The 17594-nt window shown below is 35.7% G+C and overlaps 1 protein-coding gene across 4 annotated transcripts in view; it reads left to right on the top strand.

The window, feature by feature from the left end:
- U2surp (U2 snRNP associated SURP domain containing) overlaps window positions 1-17594 on the top strand; it is a 50200-nt gene that overhangs the window by 22490 nt on the left and 10116 nt on the right. For all 4 annotated transcript variants that reach the window (XM_031346350.1, XM_031346351.1, XM_031346348.1 and 1 more), the window contains 11 exons: window positions 2602-2706; window positions 3702-3768; window positions 3843-4006; window positions 6245-6407; window positions 6774-6853; window positions 8985-9072; window positions 10999-11121; window positions 12365-12521; window positions 13507-13602; window positions 14275-14341; window positions 16561-16720. In XM_031346350.1, coding sequence (XP_031202210.1) covers window positions 2602-2706; window positions 3702-3768; window positions 3843-4006; window positions 6245-6407; window positions 6774-6853; window positions 8985-9072; window positions 10999-11121; window positions 12365-12521; window positions 13507-13602; window positions 14275-14341; window positions 16561-16720 — 1270 coding nt within the window. The remainder of the gene's footprint in view (window positions 1-2601; window positions 2707-3701; window positions 3769-3842; window positions 4007-6244; window positions 6408-6773; window positions 6854-8984; window positions 9073-10998; window positions 11122-12364; window positions 12522-13506; window positions 13603-14274; window positions 14342-16560; window positions 16721-17594) is intronic.

Below are 17594 nucleotides of genomic sequence, written 5' to 3'. Positions count from 1 at the left end.
TTTTTTTCCTAATTGATTTTAAGAAGAAATTCCAATTGTTTTCATGGACACTGGATACATTAGAATCTTTTACTCATAATAACAAAGGCGTTTGGATCTCTTTTATTATTTTTCTTTCTTGTCCTTTTTTTTCTTTCTTTCTTAATACACTGCTAATAAAGAGCAATCATGTAGGTATGCTCTTGCTCAGTCAAGCTCAGCCTTTTCCCAAACACAGAAACACAACACTGGTTGAATAATAAATGAACACAAAAGAATTCCAAATTCTCTTTGACATTGGCCTTGGTGAGCAACACCAGCTGAACTGTCTGCGGCAGCGGGGGACCAGGAAAGCATCATGGGATGGATTGGGAAAGTATACAATTTTTGACCAGACATTGGTACGATCGACTCCAATAAATGTGGTTTTTATTATAACTGAGAGACCTTTTTTTTTTCTGTTTTGGTTACCCAGAATAAGATAATTACTGTTTAAAAATAAAATAATACACTTTAAAATATAACATTTTTGTACTACACTGTTTTGTTTTGGTAGAAAAAGTAATTTTTTAACTAAGAGAATTATGTAATCCTTACGGGAAGAGTCCGGATAATGTCTTCCCTTGATTCCAAGTGAGCAGCAACTCATTGTCACATTTGACTTTAAATAATCATAGGAAACATTTTAAAAGCTCCTTTAAACTTGTAATTTAACAAACATAGATTTTTATTAGTTATAAGCCTGTTTAATACTATAGTGGGTTATTTTTCCACTGTTAAAATGTTTACAGGGAAAGTATTTTTTGTAGCATTCAAAAAAAAAACCAAGTCCAGGAATTTTATGTGTGACACAGCTTATTTTTAAACAAAATTATATATATATTGCTGAGAAGTTTTGACTTACTATGAGAATGAATCCTTTGGTTTTAAACTTGGTAAATCATTTTTTCATGTTCTTTAAATTAATGAAATCAAGTTGTTTTTGACTATATTGATAAAAATCTCTAGGTCTATAACATTTGTCCACCTGGTCAATGGTCATGTTTTATGATTTGCACATAAAACTTCCCTGAGTTTTAATTTGCTTTATAGCAATGGGGATTTTAGATCTGAGTAACAATTGCATGGCCCCTTTCTAAACAGTGCCATGAGCTGCATGGTGTTGAGAATTCCTTCTTACTATGGGGCAGTACTGTGTATCTGCACAGCAGTTAATACTTTTGTGAAGGAAAAGAAATTTTAGGTTAAAATTAAGTGATTTTTTTTTTTTAACAATTTTAAGTTAAATTGGTAGTTCTAAATATATAATTTCCCCTTTATAAAATTTTATATCTCCATGTAATTTTTTGGTCTTTAGAATTAAATTTTTCTACTACGTAGAAATATTAGTGTCCATTTAAGTTGGCTTGTTTGAAAACTGTAGAAAATATAGTTCATAATTAAGATTATTTCACTGTCAGATACTTTGAAACAAAGTATTATGGACCCCCTTCACCTCCCCCCACCCAAATCTGTCTTCTATAACTAACTATATTTATATTCTAGTAGTTACATGGACTTAATTGAGTTGAGAATGCTTAAGATAGAGTATACATGTGTCTTACACTGTGAACCAATATCCTTTTGCTGTTCCCAGTGGTCATTTGCCAACTTTGTACTTCTTGGGGACTGGTGAAGGAGAAGTCTAGAGGAGCTTAGGAATATGTAAGCCGAGTCATTTCTGCCTGACACATTTTCAATGTCTGAAATTAATTTGGATTCTTTATTAAAGATTTTCAGACTTTAAAAATAATTCTTTCTATGAATGCAACCAATAAAGTGACTTAATAAACAGTTACTCATATCTCGGTTTAAATATTGGAAGATTAGTATTACAGAAAGTGGGTACTTTACCGTGTCCCGTGTTTTGTAAAGTTTAGGAATTCATTCACTAATGGCTTTACAATATAATTTTATATTGGTTGATAGTATATAAGCAGGATTACATGTTAGGGATCCTAAACTAATTTTGAAGTGTGCTTTAAAGGGATGTTGCCTCATTAAAGGTCAGATTTAGTAAAAACTCCATCTGGTATGTGTGTATTAAAAACACAGGAACTTAGATGGGTCTTTTATTAAATCAGCTCTTAAATTTGTTAGTTTTTCAGTTTTGTAAATTAAAGTTATGGTTAAAACATTTCAATATCATTATGAAAGTGACTGTATTAGGAATATTTTCTCTTAAAACAGACATAGTGTGTACATTTTTAGATGGCTGTAACATGTAAATTGTAAGTTGGCTGATTTTACATATTTGCAGCTATCCAATTAGTTGTGATTTATAATTTTACTTTTTTGCATTTTGAAAATAATGTTAAGTGGTATTTAGAAAATTAAATCTGTTACTATCAAGCTGTTGTGGCTTCCCACACTCCTCACCTCTCCTTCCTTCTCATTCCTCTGTCCTCACTGCCCTATTCCCTCTTAATGCTCAAGGCCTTTAGTGTGTGCTCCATATTATTTTTTTGATATTAAATCTGTTAGCAGAATGATTTTTTTAACTGCACCATTGTAGTAACTTAAGAGTAGTTTTATATAGGGATATGTCTGAATCCATTTTCTTTAACTGTGTTGTTGTTGTAGGAATTTACTCGCCCTGATACACCGAATGATAGAATTTGTTGTACGTGAAGGGCCAATGTTTGAAGCTATGATTATGAACAGAGAAATCAACAATCCTATGTTCAGGTATGCTTCTTTTATTATGGTAGTAAATCTATAACAAAACTTACGCGTTAACTATGTTTGAGGGCATTAAGTACATCCATATTACTATGCAACGTTGCTATCCATCCATTCATTTCCAGACATCTTTTTACCTTCCAGAAACTCTATACCCAGAACCCATGTGGTTTTAAGAGAGTGAAAAGATTTCCAAACATTGTCCTTTGGCTGCCATTTGCCTACATGAGCACATGCATATATACAAACAAATAAGTGATATATAGTGAGTCTTAGTAGTTAGACCAGAATGTGCTTAGGTTGGTTTTCTATCACTTAAGTAGTATTTCATTATGCTTTTCAATTAAAGGAGTTATAAGCAAGCTAGAATTGAGCAAAGTATTTTGACAGGAAATTATTTGAATTGCTTTATCTAAGACATTAATTTAAATGTTAAATGGGGTAAAGGTTTTTTTCAGATTTACATATTGAAAAAAGTCTTTCCAGTGTTACAATATATCATCTTGTGTTTTATAAAAAACAACCATGTCGAGTATGGCATGTTGTATATCTTTAATCCAAGGACTTGGGAGGTGGATAAATCTCTTGGAGTTTGAGGGCTGCTTGTTGGAGTATATTCCGAGTTCCAGGACAGTCATGGCTACATAGAGAGGCCCCGGCTCAAACAAAAATTTAAAGAAATTCTAAAACCAATCATATGACTCAATGAGAAGCACGCATTATGGACAATTGAGATTAGTTTGTAAGACAGTCTGGGGCGGGAAGGTGGATGTCATAGAAGGTGAGAGGACCCTTTCTCCTCCTGTCCCAGAGTCTTTGTTTTTGGTCTTTAGATGTAAGGAGGCAATAGTATCAATAGTATTTCTCATTTGTATGTAGTAGTTGAACTACTATCATTGATAGTAGTTCTTTTTTTTTAATTGAATAAGCTTGTAAATAGTTGGCTTTATATAGTTATTAAAGTAGATGATGGTGTTTAATGTTTTTGTTTGTTTTTTTAGGTTCTTATTTGAAAACCAGACGCCAGCCCATGTTTACTACAGGTGGAAGCTTTATTCTATTCTGCAGGCAAGTAGCATTAGTCACTCTGTTGACTAACTGTGTTGTTTAGACTGTTGAAATAACATTCTGGGTATTGTTAGGGAGATTCTCCAACGAAGTGGCGGACAGAAGATTTTCGAATGTTCAAAAATGGCTCTTTTTGGAGGCCACCACCATTAAATCCATACCTTCATGGGATGTCCGAGGAGCAAGAGACGGAAGCCTTTGTAGAAGAGCCTAGTCGGAAGGGAGCGCTCAAGGAAGAGTAAGAGCTTTTCTCTTATATATTCAGGAAAGTTGCTTTAATAGTTGCGTTCATTAGTGTCCTGCTCGCTGTAACTCTTTCAGCTAGCTGTAAGATGACATGGTAGTTTCACTTGGGAATGTTTTATTTATACTTTATGATTTTAGACATCTTTGGTTTTGTTTTGTTTTTTTGTTTTTTTGAGACAGGGTTTCTCTGTATAGCCCTGGCTGTCCTGGAACTCACTCTGTAGACCAGGCTGGCCTCGAACTCAGAGATCCACCTGCCTCTGCCTCCCAAGTGATAGGATTAAAGGCGTGCGCCACCACTGCCTGGCAACGATTTTAGACATCTTTGATAAACATAGTGGAAAGTACAAGTAATTATCCTGTTGACCTCTTCCTGATGAAATTAGTGATCATTAAACACAGTTGAGCTCTTTCTCCAGCATTGCACTTTAAGTATTAAGTTCTTACACAAATTACCCAGAGACTGTTAGAATTATTGTCACAGTGCAAGATAAAAGAGGGAAATATACTATGTACCTAGTTGGGTCAGGCATTGGTTATGCACAGCCTTTCCATAGCGTTTGTGTTTGTAGTAGTTCTGAGATGGCAGCTAGGAAACTTTAATATTAGTACTCACTGGTGAGATGGCTCACCTAATAAGTGAGTGCTTGCTGCTCTTGCCAAGGACCAGCACCTATGTGGTTGCCCACAACCATCTATCTGTATCTCTAGCTCTAGGGATCTAGAGCTGTGTCCTCTTTAGGTCTTTGCAGGCACCATGCATGTTATGCATGTTTACTTATCCATGGAAATAAAACACACAAACATAAGATAAAAATTAAATCTTACAAAAATCTAGTGCTTGCTCAGAACTAGTATAGTGAGTTATCCACATTTTAGAAAGCAGATGTATTTAATAAGTGCTTAGAGGTTCTTCATATCTCATGAAAAATATTGCCTAAGATTTTAGTATAGGGGTTGGAAAGAAGACTCAGTAGCTAAGAGCACTGGCTGTTCTTCCAAAGGACTCTTGTTCAATTCCCTGCACCCATATGGCTGTAATTTCAGTTCTAGGGGATCTGACACTCTCACACAAGACATATGTGCAGGAAGAACAGCAATGCACATAAAATAAAAATAAAGTATTAAGAAAAGACTTTAGCATATAATGTTAAATACTTCCTTGTAAAGTGTATGAGGCTTAATAGCCATTGCGTGATTGCATTGTTAGTGCCAGTGGTTGTTAGTGGAGTCCTTCAGCTGTATTTGTTCCTCTAGGTTTATGCTCATTACATTAGCTGTAGATCCAGTCCTTGGTCTAAATCTAGCTATCTCCTGGTTTTGTAAATAAAGGTTAAAGTTCTGACTACATTGACTTACTATATTTTGTGTTTTGGGCATACGCGATGGCACATATGTGGAGGTTAGGGGACAATTTGAAGGATTCTTTGCTTTTTTTTTTTCCCTCTTTCACCTCGGGTACTAGGGATGAAACTGAGGTTATCAGGCTTGGAGGCAAGTGCCTTTACCTGTTGTGCCATCTTGCCTTTCAAGTAAATAAAGTTTTATTGAAACACAATGGTGCTTGTTTCTTTGTATGTATGTAAGAGTGCCTTGGAATTATAGGAGTAGAGGAACTGTCTAACAAGTAGAACCTAAAATATTTCTTACAGAAAAAGCTTATCCTACTTTAATTCCTTGTAAAAGTGATAAAGTAATACTTCTTTCAAAGGAAGGATGTGGAGAACTTGGAGGTTTTCTGTCTTAAGTGGGGATAGTAAGAGTGAAATACTTTTGGAGACTGTAATTTAAAATTTACTTATGTTAAGTTTTTAAAAAGTCATTAGAAGCCGGGCAGCACTTGGGAGGCAGAGGCAGGCGGATTTCTGAGTTCAGAGGCCAGCCTGTTCTACAGAGTGAGTTCCAGGGTAGCCAGGGCTACAAAGAGAAGCCCTGTCTCAAACAAACAAACAAACAAAACAAAACAAAAAAATCATTAGAATATTTTGTTAATTTTTTAATAAATATTCTTCTTTATATAAGTTCTTTAAAAAATTGTAGCCAATTTGGGGAACCTAACAAAACTCAGTCTTTTAAAACCATTTTATCTGAGTGGGTTTTAAACTAGTTTTTGTGAGGTGAACCATGGTAACTGGTTTACTAGAGCAACAACCATGAGAAATTAGTCTGTGAGCAGTAATTGTTGGGACACTTAGGATATTATGTTTAAATATTTATAATTTATATTTAGACAGCGGGATAAATTAGAAGAAATCTTGCGAGGATTAACTCCAAGGAAAAATGATATTGGAGATGCCATGGTTTTTTGTCTTAATAATGCTGAAGCTGCTGAAGAAATAGTGGATTGCATTACTGAGTCATTGTCTATTTTAAAGACACCTCTTCCCAAGAAGGTAATAGAAGTTAGTTTTTCTTCCTGAACATTTATGTAGTTAAGAGAAGGGGGATAATAATTGACTTTGAGTTGGAACTTTTTAAAAATTATAAAAAGTTCTTTTTTGTCATAAAGAGCTTGACTGGTAACATCTTTTCTATATAGTCTTCTGTCTGAGAAACTGGTTGAAATGTAAATAAATTAACATTGCATTCCTGCAAAAGTCATGATTGTAATGATGTTGGGTTTCATATAACTCTAATAGTATTTACTGTTAAATTGTTCCTAAGCTTATCCTCTACCACTACTTCAAAGTATGAGTGTATGGGTTTTTTCCAGATATACTATTGGTTAGTGTTTTCATTTTGTCTTATTTTGTTTACAGATTGCCAGATTATATTTGGTTTCTGATGTTTTATACAACTCTTCAGCCAAAGTTGCCAATGCTTCATATTACAGAAAATTGTACGTATAAGAGATGAGCTGATCCTCTTGAAGTAATGTATTTAAGGATGAGGAGACCAAAAAAGAGGGTTATTCTGTTAGCATTCTTCATTAATAGGAAACAGTTTTAGGGGTCATTGAGGTGGCTCTGCACTAAGATGCTTGCTGTGCTAGCCTGTGACAATTTGATCTAGGAACTCATGCAAAGGGGGAAGGGAATAAAGACTCCATAAAGCTGTCTTCTAACCTTACTTCAATCCCTAGCCCCACAATAGTAATAATAAAGAAAAGGTTTTAAAGATAATTTTAATCTACTCATTTAGTAGAATTTTTAAACAAGTAAACTCAAGGTTTATTGAACTAAACCAATGTAAACTTAAATTAACAGTTTTTTGAAAACTTTTTTTTTTCAGTTTTTCTTTTTAATGACATTTGTGTGTATGTATGTATGAACATGGGACATGACATAGGGAAGACAACTTATAGGGGTTGAGTCTCCTTTCACCACACGGGGCCCAGGGATTGAACTCAAGTTGTTCACTTTGGCAGCAAGTGTTTTTATCCACTGAGCAATGTAGCTGACTATCATTTGTTTTTTGGTTTTAATTGAGCTAAAAGTTTTACTTTAGCCTAGATGGCTTAGAACCTACTCTGCAGCCCAGACTGACTTTGAATTTGTGGCAGTCTTCTTACCCTAACCTTCCAGGTGCTGAGATTTTAGTATGAACCACCATGCTTTATATTTTATTTGTTAAATATTTACAGTGAAACAAATAGGTGGAGTTTAAAAAAATGAAAACTACATTATTTTGCGTATTTAGCTACTTTATAGTAAGAATAAATAGTATAATAAATAATGGCATGCAAAAAGAAGAAACCCAAGGTTTAACATTGTTTTCTGTTGATAATCACTATATTAATTTTTTTAAAAAAAGATTTATTTTTCCATGAGTGCTATGCCTGTATATATTATGTATGCACATGTGTGCCTGGTGCCTATGTAGGTTAGAAGGTATCATATCCCCTGGAATTATATTTGTGATCTGTCATGTTGGTACTGGGAGCTGAATGAACCCAGTGCTCTAAGTAGCTATCTCTCCCTCCCAATTCATTGATTTTTCTTGTTCTTGTTTGCTAAAGCAGGAGGGAGTTGTAGTGGACATCATAATTCCTATATAAACCCCTTCTGTGCTTGTTAAATAATCAGGCTCTGGGTAAGAAATTGACTCTAAAAGAAAATTAGAATTGTGGCCTGGGCTGGGAATTGTAACCCAGTTGTTTGAGTGTTTTCCTGGTATGGAAAAGCCCTGGGTTTGATTCAGTTCCACTCAAAAGCAGGTGTGGTGTTCCCACCGTGATCCTGGCAGTACAGAGGTAGAGGCAGAGAGATCAGTAGCTCAAGGTGATTCTAGCTAAGCTATATAACAGGGCTGATTTGCATTTCTGTCTCTTAAATTCCCAACTTTGGAGTCTGTCTGATTCCTCTCTTCCTCTTCAGCCCCATCTGTAACACATCTTATTGATATAAATATATTTTATATCTAAAGAAGCAGACTAGCACCCCTTTCCTGGCTGGTGGTCCATACTACCCTTGTCTGTCCTGAATTACAATAGTAGTCTCCCTCTTCTACACCTGGTTTGTTCTCTATACATCTCTATACAGCATCCAGGTGGTCTTTGAAAAATAAGTCATGAGTAGGTATAGGCGGAGTTCAGTTGGTGGAGTACTATCTAGTGTGTTAAAGCTTTGGGGTTTGATCTTCTGCACTGTACAAAATCAAGTGTGGTGGGAGGATAAGTTCAAGGTTATCCTTGGCTACATAGCGAGTCCTAGGTTAGCTTAGGCTACATACGTATATCTGTGTATGTGTGTATGTGAATAGTTTTAGGAGAGCCCTACTTTTAATTCTGTTAATACTTTTTTGCCTTATGTACATCATTTACTTTTAAGTTTGTTTTTTTATATGACACAAAGGGCCAGATGGCTAAATTCATCCTAAATATAAAGTTGCCTGGTAAAGAAGGGCACTGGTGTTTTCTTAATTTGCTTTATAAGAACAGGAGAGGTTTTCATTGGCCAGTGGGCTGAAGAGAATGTGACTTTTTTAAAGAAATAAATGCTGTTTTAAAGAATGTATTGTTTGAATTTCAGTTTTGAAACAAAGCTATGTCAGATATTTTCAGACCTCAATGCTACTTATCGTACAATTCAAGGCCATTTACAATCTGAAAACTTTAAGGTATGTATATTTTATTGTTTCTGCCCTAATGTGTGAAATAGAGAAGGACATTAGAGGGCTGTAAAAGAATGTACAACAGTGTAATATTTACAATGTGGATCCTTTAGGAATTACTTTTAAGGTTTTTTAAATATTGTCAGTTAGTTTTTAGTTTTATGTTATTTAAATATTTTTCTTTAAAATTTCTCTAATGAATAATTAATTTTAATTATGTATGTGTGTCTCTTTGTGGGTGTATGCACATGGTGTGCTGGTGCCTACCCAAGGCAGAGGCATAGGATTCCCCTGGAGTTGGAATTACAGGGAATTTTATGAGCCAGCTGATATAGGTGCTGGGAGCTAAACTCAAGTCCTCATGCCTTATTTGAACATTTGAATACCGTTGATTCCTCTTCACATTCTGAAGAACACATTCAGAAGACTGTTTTTCTTATAATGCTATATAAAATTTGTCTGAATTAGGAACATATAGTTATTTATGGTTGTTTAGAAAGTATCTTCAGGGCATTGATGGCTCTAGTATGGTAGGTGGTTGTGATGTGCCTCACATGCTGTGTCACAAGGCCTGGAGGTACCCACCTCACCCTGGGTCTGCTGAGGGACCTACTATGCTTGAGCTGGAGAGCATGGAAGGCAGCAGCCAGCCACATCTTCCAGGGTCTCAGGAGAGCCTGGTACTTTGGGAAGACTAAGTGGACTGAGTCTATCACAGGATGCCACCAGAGGAGGAAGGCCCTATGGACCCCAGTGTGAAGTGTCATTATGAAAACAGAGTGCCATTTACACACAGTCCTGCCCAGCTGTGTTCAGGTGCAGAACTTGGTAAAGATACAGTGGGTCACTGTTTTCCCAATTTGCAGATGAACAATGGTGGGAGCACAAAGGTAGTTTAAGAATGGCCTTGATGATTTGAAAACTGGATCTTGTAAATTCTTCTGGAGTTGTATGGAAGATTTAAAATTTTAGGAGGGTGAGGAGTGCTGGACACTGCTCTTGGTTTAGATCATGCGTACACATTCAAGACAGGTTATTAATTGTAATGTGTTGCTTTCAAGGAAAAAAGCCTACCCAGGTTTTTTTTTTTTTTAATAACCTCTTAAATGAAAGACTATGAGGCTGGGTATGGTGGTGCGTGCCTCAATCCCAACACTGGGAAGGCAGAGGCAGATGGATCTCTGAGTTCAGGCCAGCATAGTCTACAAAATAAGAGTCCAGGATATCCAGAGCTATTACACAGAGAAACCTTGCCTCAAAAAACAAAAAAAGAAAAGAAAAGAAAAGAAAGACCGAGAACCTTAAGTTATAAGCCAGTGTTAGGACAGAGCCAGTTAAAGCCCAAGGTAGCAATTGAGTCAATGAATATACTACTATGGGGAAGATTTTGTGAAGACCTTTCTTTAGCTTGGGATCCCATGACCCCATTACATCCAAACAAATCCATTGAAACTTTTTTTTTAGTCTTAAATTTTGATTGTTATACTTTATTGGAAAGTGTGGGAAGTGTACACAGGAAAGTGTTAGCCAGGAACAGGAAGTACCTCATTGGAGCATAATGGAATCAGAGTAAAACTTGGTTGATTTGGTTTCTAGTGGTCAGAAGGTACTGTGAAATTGTTTTTCAGGATTTGGCTCATAAACACTGACAACTTGAGAGGTAACCTTAATTAATTTAAAAAAATTTTTTTTTTTAAAAAAAAGTTTTTCCCCCAGCATTTTTAGACCTTTATTATGCTTACTTGGAAGATGCCATTGAATTGCTTTAAAAATTTAGGAATGATATATGTAGTTATTTATTTATTTTTTTTAATTTGGAAAAAAGATCTAGCAACTTAAAGGAATTCAGCAATAACAGTGGTATTCTCATGAACTGAAGTTCAGACATACTGTTTCAACTAGACATTTACTGTCTGCTTTCTATTAATTTAGCAACGGGTAATGACCTGCTTCAGAGCATGGGAAGATTGGGCAATTTACCCAGAACCGTTTTTGATCAAACTTCAGAATATTTTCTTAGGACTTGTAAATATCATTGAAGAAAAGGAAACAGAGGTAGGTGTTCTCTACTTAAACTTTTTCTGGGGAAGGAGGAATGTTCATATATCATATTTCTTTGTGAAAGATACCTGTTTGCCATTAAATAATCCAGGAGACAGTGTTACATAAGACAGGGATTTTCAATGTGTTCTTATGTGATAGGCACTTTTTTTTTGTAACTTGAAAAGATTTATGATATATTAGAAAACAAATAATACATAGAAGCCCCTCAACTTACAAGAGGGCCTTCATAAACTTACTGTAAATAAATCTCATCAAGTTAAACCATTGAACCATTTCTCTAGTCTGCTTCCCCCTCCAAAAACCCCTACTCTAACCCTCCCAAAATCTTTTCTCTTATTTTATTTACTTATTTATTTTTACTTTTTAATCTTATAGTGTGGGTAGGCATGTGCCTGCTACAGCTCTTGAGAAGGAGACAGAAGACAACCTCAGTGTTCTTTAATCTTTCTTGTTCACTTTGATTGAACTCCGATTATTAAGACTATGTACAAGTGTCTCTATGTGCAGTCTACTGTAAATTTTCTTTAATTCATTGAGGTTTTCCATTCAAACATTTCAAATTACTTTTATCCATATTGTTCATTTTCTTAACAATTTTCCTCTCTATTGCTGACTCCTTTTGGGCCTGGGTTCTAACATTCATTATTTTTACAAGAAAATTTTGCAAAATTTAGTTTCTTCTGACTTTTAACCTATAACAGTATCTTTCAGTTCCCTAGTAGAGGATTCTTTTCATTTTACTTACTGATTCTGATGTTACTGTGTTGCAGCCTATGTATCCTTTTGGGCTTTTGTAGTAGAGGAGTCTTATTGAGACTTGCTTTTGAGAGTTCCATCTCCCATAACATTTGGGGAGGTTGAGCTAAATTGCTTTTGGAAACCAGGGAGCTACGCTTTGCGCAGTACACATCTGATTCTATTCTTGTCCAGTATCATTTCACTTCCTTCAAGGATGTTCTGGCTCTCCCTCACCAGTTGGTGAAGGGACAGCTACTCTTCTGCTATCTTCTCAGACTCTTGTTTCAGTTTCTTCAGTGTTCAGTGTTTCTCTTCCACTGGTCTTTATACTTGTTCTTCTCTTTTTGGACTTTCTGTGTTACCAGATCTCAGCATATATTTACATTATGTCTGGAAGTAAGGATATCTAGCCATGTTGTATGTACTGGATTTTTAGTTAATCTAACAGTGAGAGAAGTAAAAAAAAAAAATAATGCAGTACTGCATGTTTCTATAGGATGTACCAGATGATCTTGATGGTGCTCCCATTGAGGAAGAGCTTGATGGTGCTCCTCTGGAAGACGTGGATGGAATTCCCATTGATTCTACTCCCATTGATGACCTTGATGGCGTCCCTATAAAAAGTCTTGATGATGATCTGGATGGAGTGCCTTGTAAGTTTGGATTTTAAACATTAAGACTAACAGGTTGAATTGCTAAAATGCTTTAAGCTTTTCCTATGATGGTATGGAGAAATGTGTTAATTTTTGACTGTGTCAGGTTACTCACCTCTTCTGACATTTTAAAATTTAGGTATCTAGCAATTTGTTTGACTGTGGCAAAGGAAAGGGCTCTTTTGGGGACTGTCCTATAATAGCAGGTTTTTCTTTTTGTCTCAGTTGTCTGAAAGTTACAGGCAGTCCCTTGTGTGTGTTTTACAGTCAGATGCTAATGTTACCTCCTTTCGTTTTTCTACCCTCACCTCCATATGCTTCACTTGTGTCCACATTTTCTATGCAATAGTTCTCCACACCCAGTTTTTGTCTTGCTGTTGATAGGTAAGTTACCCCCTGCCAACTCTCGTCTGCAAATATCAAATGGAAAGTTTCAAGAAAAATTTTTAAATTGTAGGTATCATAATCCATTCTAACAGTTCTTTCATGTTTGTTTTATTACGTTTTTGGTGTGTCTAATTTATTTATTTATTTATTTATTTATTTTTGTTTGTTTTTGAGACAGGGTTTCTCTGTGTAGCCCTGGCTGTCCTGGAACTCACTCTGTAGACCAGGCTGATCTCGAACTCAGAAATCCGCCTGCCTCTGCCTCCCAAGTGCTGGGATTAAAAGCATGCACCACCACTGCCTGGCGGTGTGCCTAATTTATAAAAATATCTGTGGATAAGAAAACGTAGTAGATGTATAATTTAGAGCTGGTCATAGGCTCAGGCATTTATTAGAAGTCTTGGGATGTTGATAACAGGTCTTACTTTGCTCTGCTTAAAAATCTGGTCTCAAGCAAAACAGTGAGTTAATCATAATCCTTGTTCTTGATACTGTCAATGTGTTCCTACATGTGGACTTATTTTTATTTGCTTTTTGATAAGCCCATTAGTTTGAGTCATCTCCTAATATATTTAATAGCTCATCTTTTCTTCAATAGTGGATGCAACTGAAGACTCAAAGAAGAATGAACCCATATTTAAAGTTGCCCCATCAAAATGGGAGGCTGTAGATGAATCTGAATTGGAAGCACAAGGTGAGTAAATTGTAAACACTGAGCTTTTAAGCAATTGTGTACTGGGATAGTGGTGCCATTGAGTAGTATAGTACTTGCCTAGCATGTGCAAAACTCTGGGTTAGATCCCTAGCACTTGGAAAGGGTAGGGTAGAAAATTGATTTGTTAAAATTATTGGTACCTTTGTATTGGGCTTGTGTGTTTTGTTGTAAGCCTTCAGACTCAGTGTTACCATATTTTAGTCTATCATAAGTACTTATTTATTGTTGGTGCTCCTGTAATAATGGAAGCTTTGAGAGTAATCAAATAAATCACGCACGCACGCACGCACGCACTCACCACCTTTCCAGGCTAAGGTGTTTCAGTAGAAAGTGTAGATGCAGTGTGCATTTGGAAATCCTCTTATAAGGCCAGTTTCAGAGAAACTGAAGAACTTTGACCCTCCCATAATTCTTGTTAGATTGAGTTTACACTTGCCTTTCTCTTTATACTCACTTGGGCTGTATCTGTTATATCATTTCTGAATTTGAATATAGTATAAGGTATGAGAAAAGAAGAGGTAGAGCACTATTGAATTGTCTGCTGGAAGAAGAGATAAGCTGTAATACCAACTTTCAGTTCTAAAGTTGGATATCTACTGTGTGGGAGCAAACATGGTGATTTGCCTTATGGGATTACATTCTTTTCTCTAGCGGTGACAACTTCTAAGTGGGAGTTATTTGACCAGCATGAAGAGTCAGAAGAAGAAGAAAACCAAAAGTAAGAATCTTAAGTTTCAGACATACCCAGTTCCCTGCACTTAATACATTCCCCCCCCCCCCCCCTTTACTAACAGGTTTGGTTGAGATAATAGTCCTTGGAGAAAATCGCCTTTAGTCTCCATCTTTTTTTTTTCCAGTGAATAAAGAGCTTTGGCCTCTGGCTTTTACAACAAGCTTCACTTTACTGTGTTTTCTACCTGATGTATACTCCTGCCTTAAAGCTACTGTTTTATCAGTTGTATTTGTTTCAAATCATTGTTATCAAATACTGCTTGAGATCCACAAAAAGTGATTTTTGAAATGTTAAGTGGGAAGATTATATTCCTTTCCTTTTGGATAATGCACTGCTAAGTACTATTTTGTTATTTTTAAATGTAAACATGTCAGAACAATGAAGAATATATAAAGGGGAGCTTTGTAAGTATAAAGAAATTATAATTTTGGTAGTTTTCTCTTGTAATTCCTGGAGAATTACTTTTGCCTTTGACATTGTGGTGGTAAGAAAATAATGTTTGTATTGATAAATTTTGGGAAGCTTCATACTTTATACAGTCTTTGCTGTCAATAATGAGTTTTATAATATAAAGAGTTGGCATAAAAGATATTAGGAAGAACCTTTTATTTTATGAAAACTAGTCTTATTCTCAGACTGAAGAAGAAAAAAGGGAAAGCCTGTTCGATATCCTAGCATAGAGTGTGCATTTGTGTGTACTTGGTAAAGTAAATGGACAGGTGGATTGTAAGGAGGTGTGCTCGCTTGCTCAGTCAGCAATTTGTAGAAGCTGACAGGATGTCTTCCGATACATTGGTGAGCCTGGAACACGTTAGTAATGATGAGATACTTAGAAAGCAGAAGTCTGGCTTACCTATAGAGATAGCTCTCTGAAACTGCAGGATGCGAGATTTGAATGATTCAGTTTAGCTTGCTTTAAAACTGGTTTTGTTGACTTTTTATGTCCATGACTCCATCATTAATAATACTTCAAAATGTTACCATTAAAATATATACTGTTCTGGTCAGATAATTCTTTTTAATTTACAGTGAAGGGTAGAAAGGCCACCAAAGAACTCCAGATATATTGTTAGGTTCATTTTATTTCTGAAAGCATTAGGGTTTTGGCATAAAACTAATTTTTGTGTTACTTATGAGTGTATTTTAGTACTGATGTTGTAGGTCAGAAGAAGTAGAATTCATATTTTTAGTTTTTCCTATAACTCCAAGTAAATCATGTTAATATAAGCATAGGTTTATGAAACTACATTGCACATGGCTTTCTGGTCATTCAGAATTTCTTACAGCTTACTACTGCTCTCTAGTGGTTGGATCAGAAATGCCTTTTAACTTAGGGCTACTTCATGAAACTGTTGCATTTGCAGCAGAGATGGAATTTAAAACTAGTACTTGTAATACTTGGAGAGAAATGCTAAAAATAGTAGCATTTTGTAATGAATTTGGTACAAATTTAGAATTTTGAATTTCCATTTTTCACAAAAGTATAGCAGGAAGCTATGGCTCAGGGGTTAAGAGCACTTGTTGCTCTTGAAACCTGAGTATGATTCCTATATGCACATTGATGTTCACACCCATTCCTAACTCAGTTCCAAGGGTTCCCACACCTTTTTCTGCTGACCATGGGTAACAGGCATGCACTTGATACACATACAAGGATGCAGGCAAAATACTCACATATGTACATAAAAGTACACACTTCATAAACATATAAAAGAACGGAAGAAGGATCAACTGTAATGTAATAGTTTTCTAATACTTGGACTTTATATAGTGCTTTACTCTAGTATAATGTGTTAAGCGGGTCGGGTCCTTAAGTTGGATTGATTTTGTTTTATGATGATTGTGATTAATACGTTCCAGATTATAGCCTTCCTGAGTTTCCTGAGCTGAGGAGTATGCAGCACTCGTTGGTTGATCATTTTATTTCATTGCATGATGGTGCTGAAGATCACATTAACATGTAGAATTTATTAAAAGTGTGATTATATTATACCAAAGCTCAGCTTTTTCTTTAAAGGAAATGTTTTTCAGAACTGTCTAAAAATATTACCTGACCAGGTATTTGCAGAATATGTCTTATAAATGCTAATATGTTCTACAATATCATTTAAGTTCTAAGACAGTGAAAAACAGACACCCAAGCTGCAAAATACCAGGTTTTGTTTTCCCTGCTGTGACATGCAGTGTATCTTCTGTTTCCATAGTCAGGAAGAAGAGAGTGAAGATGAAGAAGACACTCAGAGTTCCAAGTCAGAAGAACATCATTTGTATTCTAATCCAGTCAGAGAAGAGATGACTGAGTCTAAGTTCTCTAAGTACTCCGAAATGAGTGAAGAAAAACGAGCTAAGCTTCGTGAAATTGAGGTTTGTATTTCATTCAAATCACAACTGCATTAGTGACCTTTAGCTTTCACTACCTGACGAACTCCTTGGCGTGGTTCTGTAAATATGTTCTCTCTGCTCAGAAACCTCCATGTGAGTCTGTACCCTCAGCCTCTTAGTTCAGATGCCCCCTTTTCTTACTGCTAGCCTTGCCTTTGTCTCTAGATTGCTACCTTTTGTACTTCTCTCTCTGATTTTACTTATGGTTTGGGTATTTTGTTTGTTTGACTTGCTTTTCTTGCTTGAATGTCTATTTCTCATTAGGCTGCTATTTCTGTGGGGGGAGGAAAAGGATGTGTCTGTCCTCTGAATGTATGACATACAGGACAGCTTCTGAGAAAATGCATACCAAGGAATAGGATTGATCAAGTAGAAGATCGATTTAATTTTGAATGCATACCATATGACTTAAAAAGTAAAATTTTTTCTGGCAGATGAGGTTTATATTTTATTAATTACAGTGATTTATTTGATAGGTTTTGTGATAGGGAATAGAGTATATTGTCTAAGACTTAACATTAAGAAGAAAGGCAAAAAAATAGGAGAACAAGCCCAAACTGTCTTCTCTTTTACAGTGCTGTTCTGTATCTCGGGCTGCTTGGACTTGTGTTAGAGAACACATTTGGGGAACTTTAAAATAAATGGTTTTTATTAACATGTATTAAGTGTATATAACGAGTTTCATGAGAACATTTTCATGTGCGTATATAAGGTATTTTGAGCATACTCACTGCCATTACCTTCTTTTGTCCCTTCACCGCCCCTGCATTCCCTACCCCCCAAACTTCCATTGAACCTCTTCCTATTTCTAATCAATCTTTTACTTTCTTGATTTTGTGTGTGTGTGTGTGTGTGT

This window comes from Mastomys coucha, unplaced genomic scaffold, assembly GCF_008632895.1.
Source record: "Mastomys coucha isolate ucsf_1 unplaced genomic scaffold, UCSF_Mcou_1 pScaffold23, whole genome shotgun sequence".
Lineage (NCBI taxonomy): Eukaryota > Metazoa > Chordata > Mammalia > Rodentia > Muridae > Mastomys > Mastomys coucha.
The sequence above is the reverse complement of the archived record's forward strand: the minus strand, read 5'-3'. Positions and strand labels throughout refer to the sequence as shown.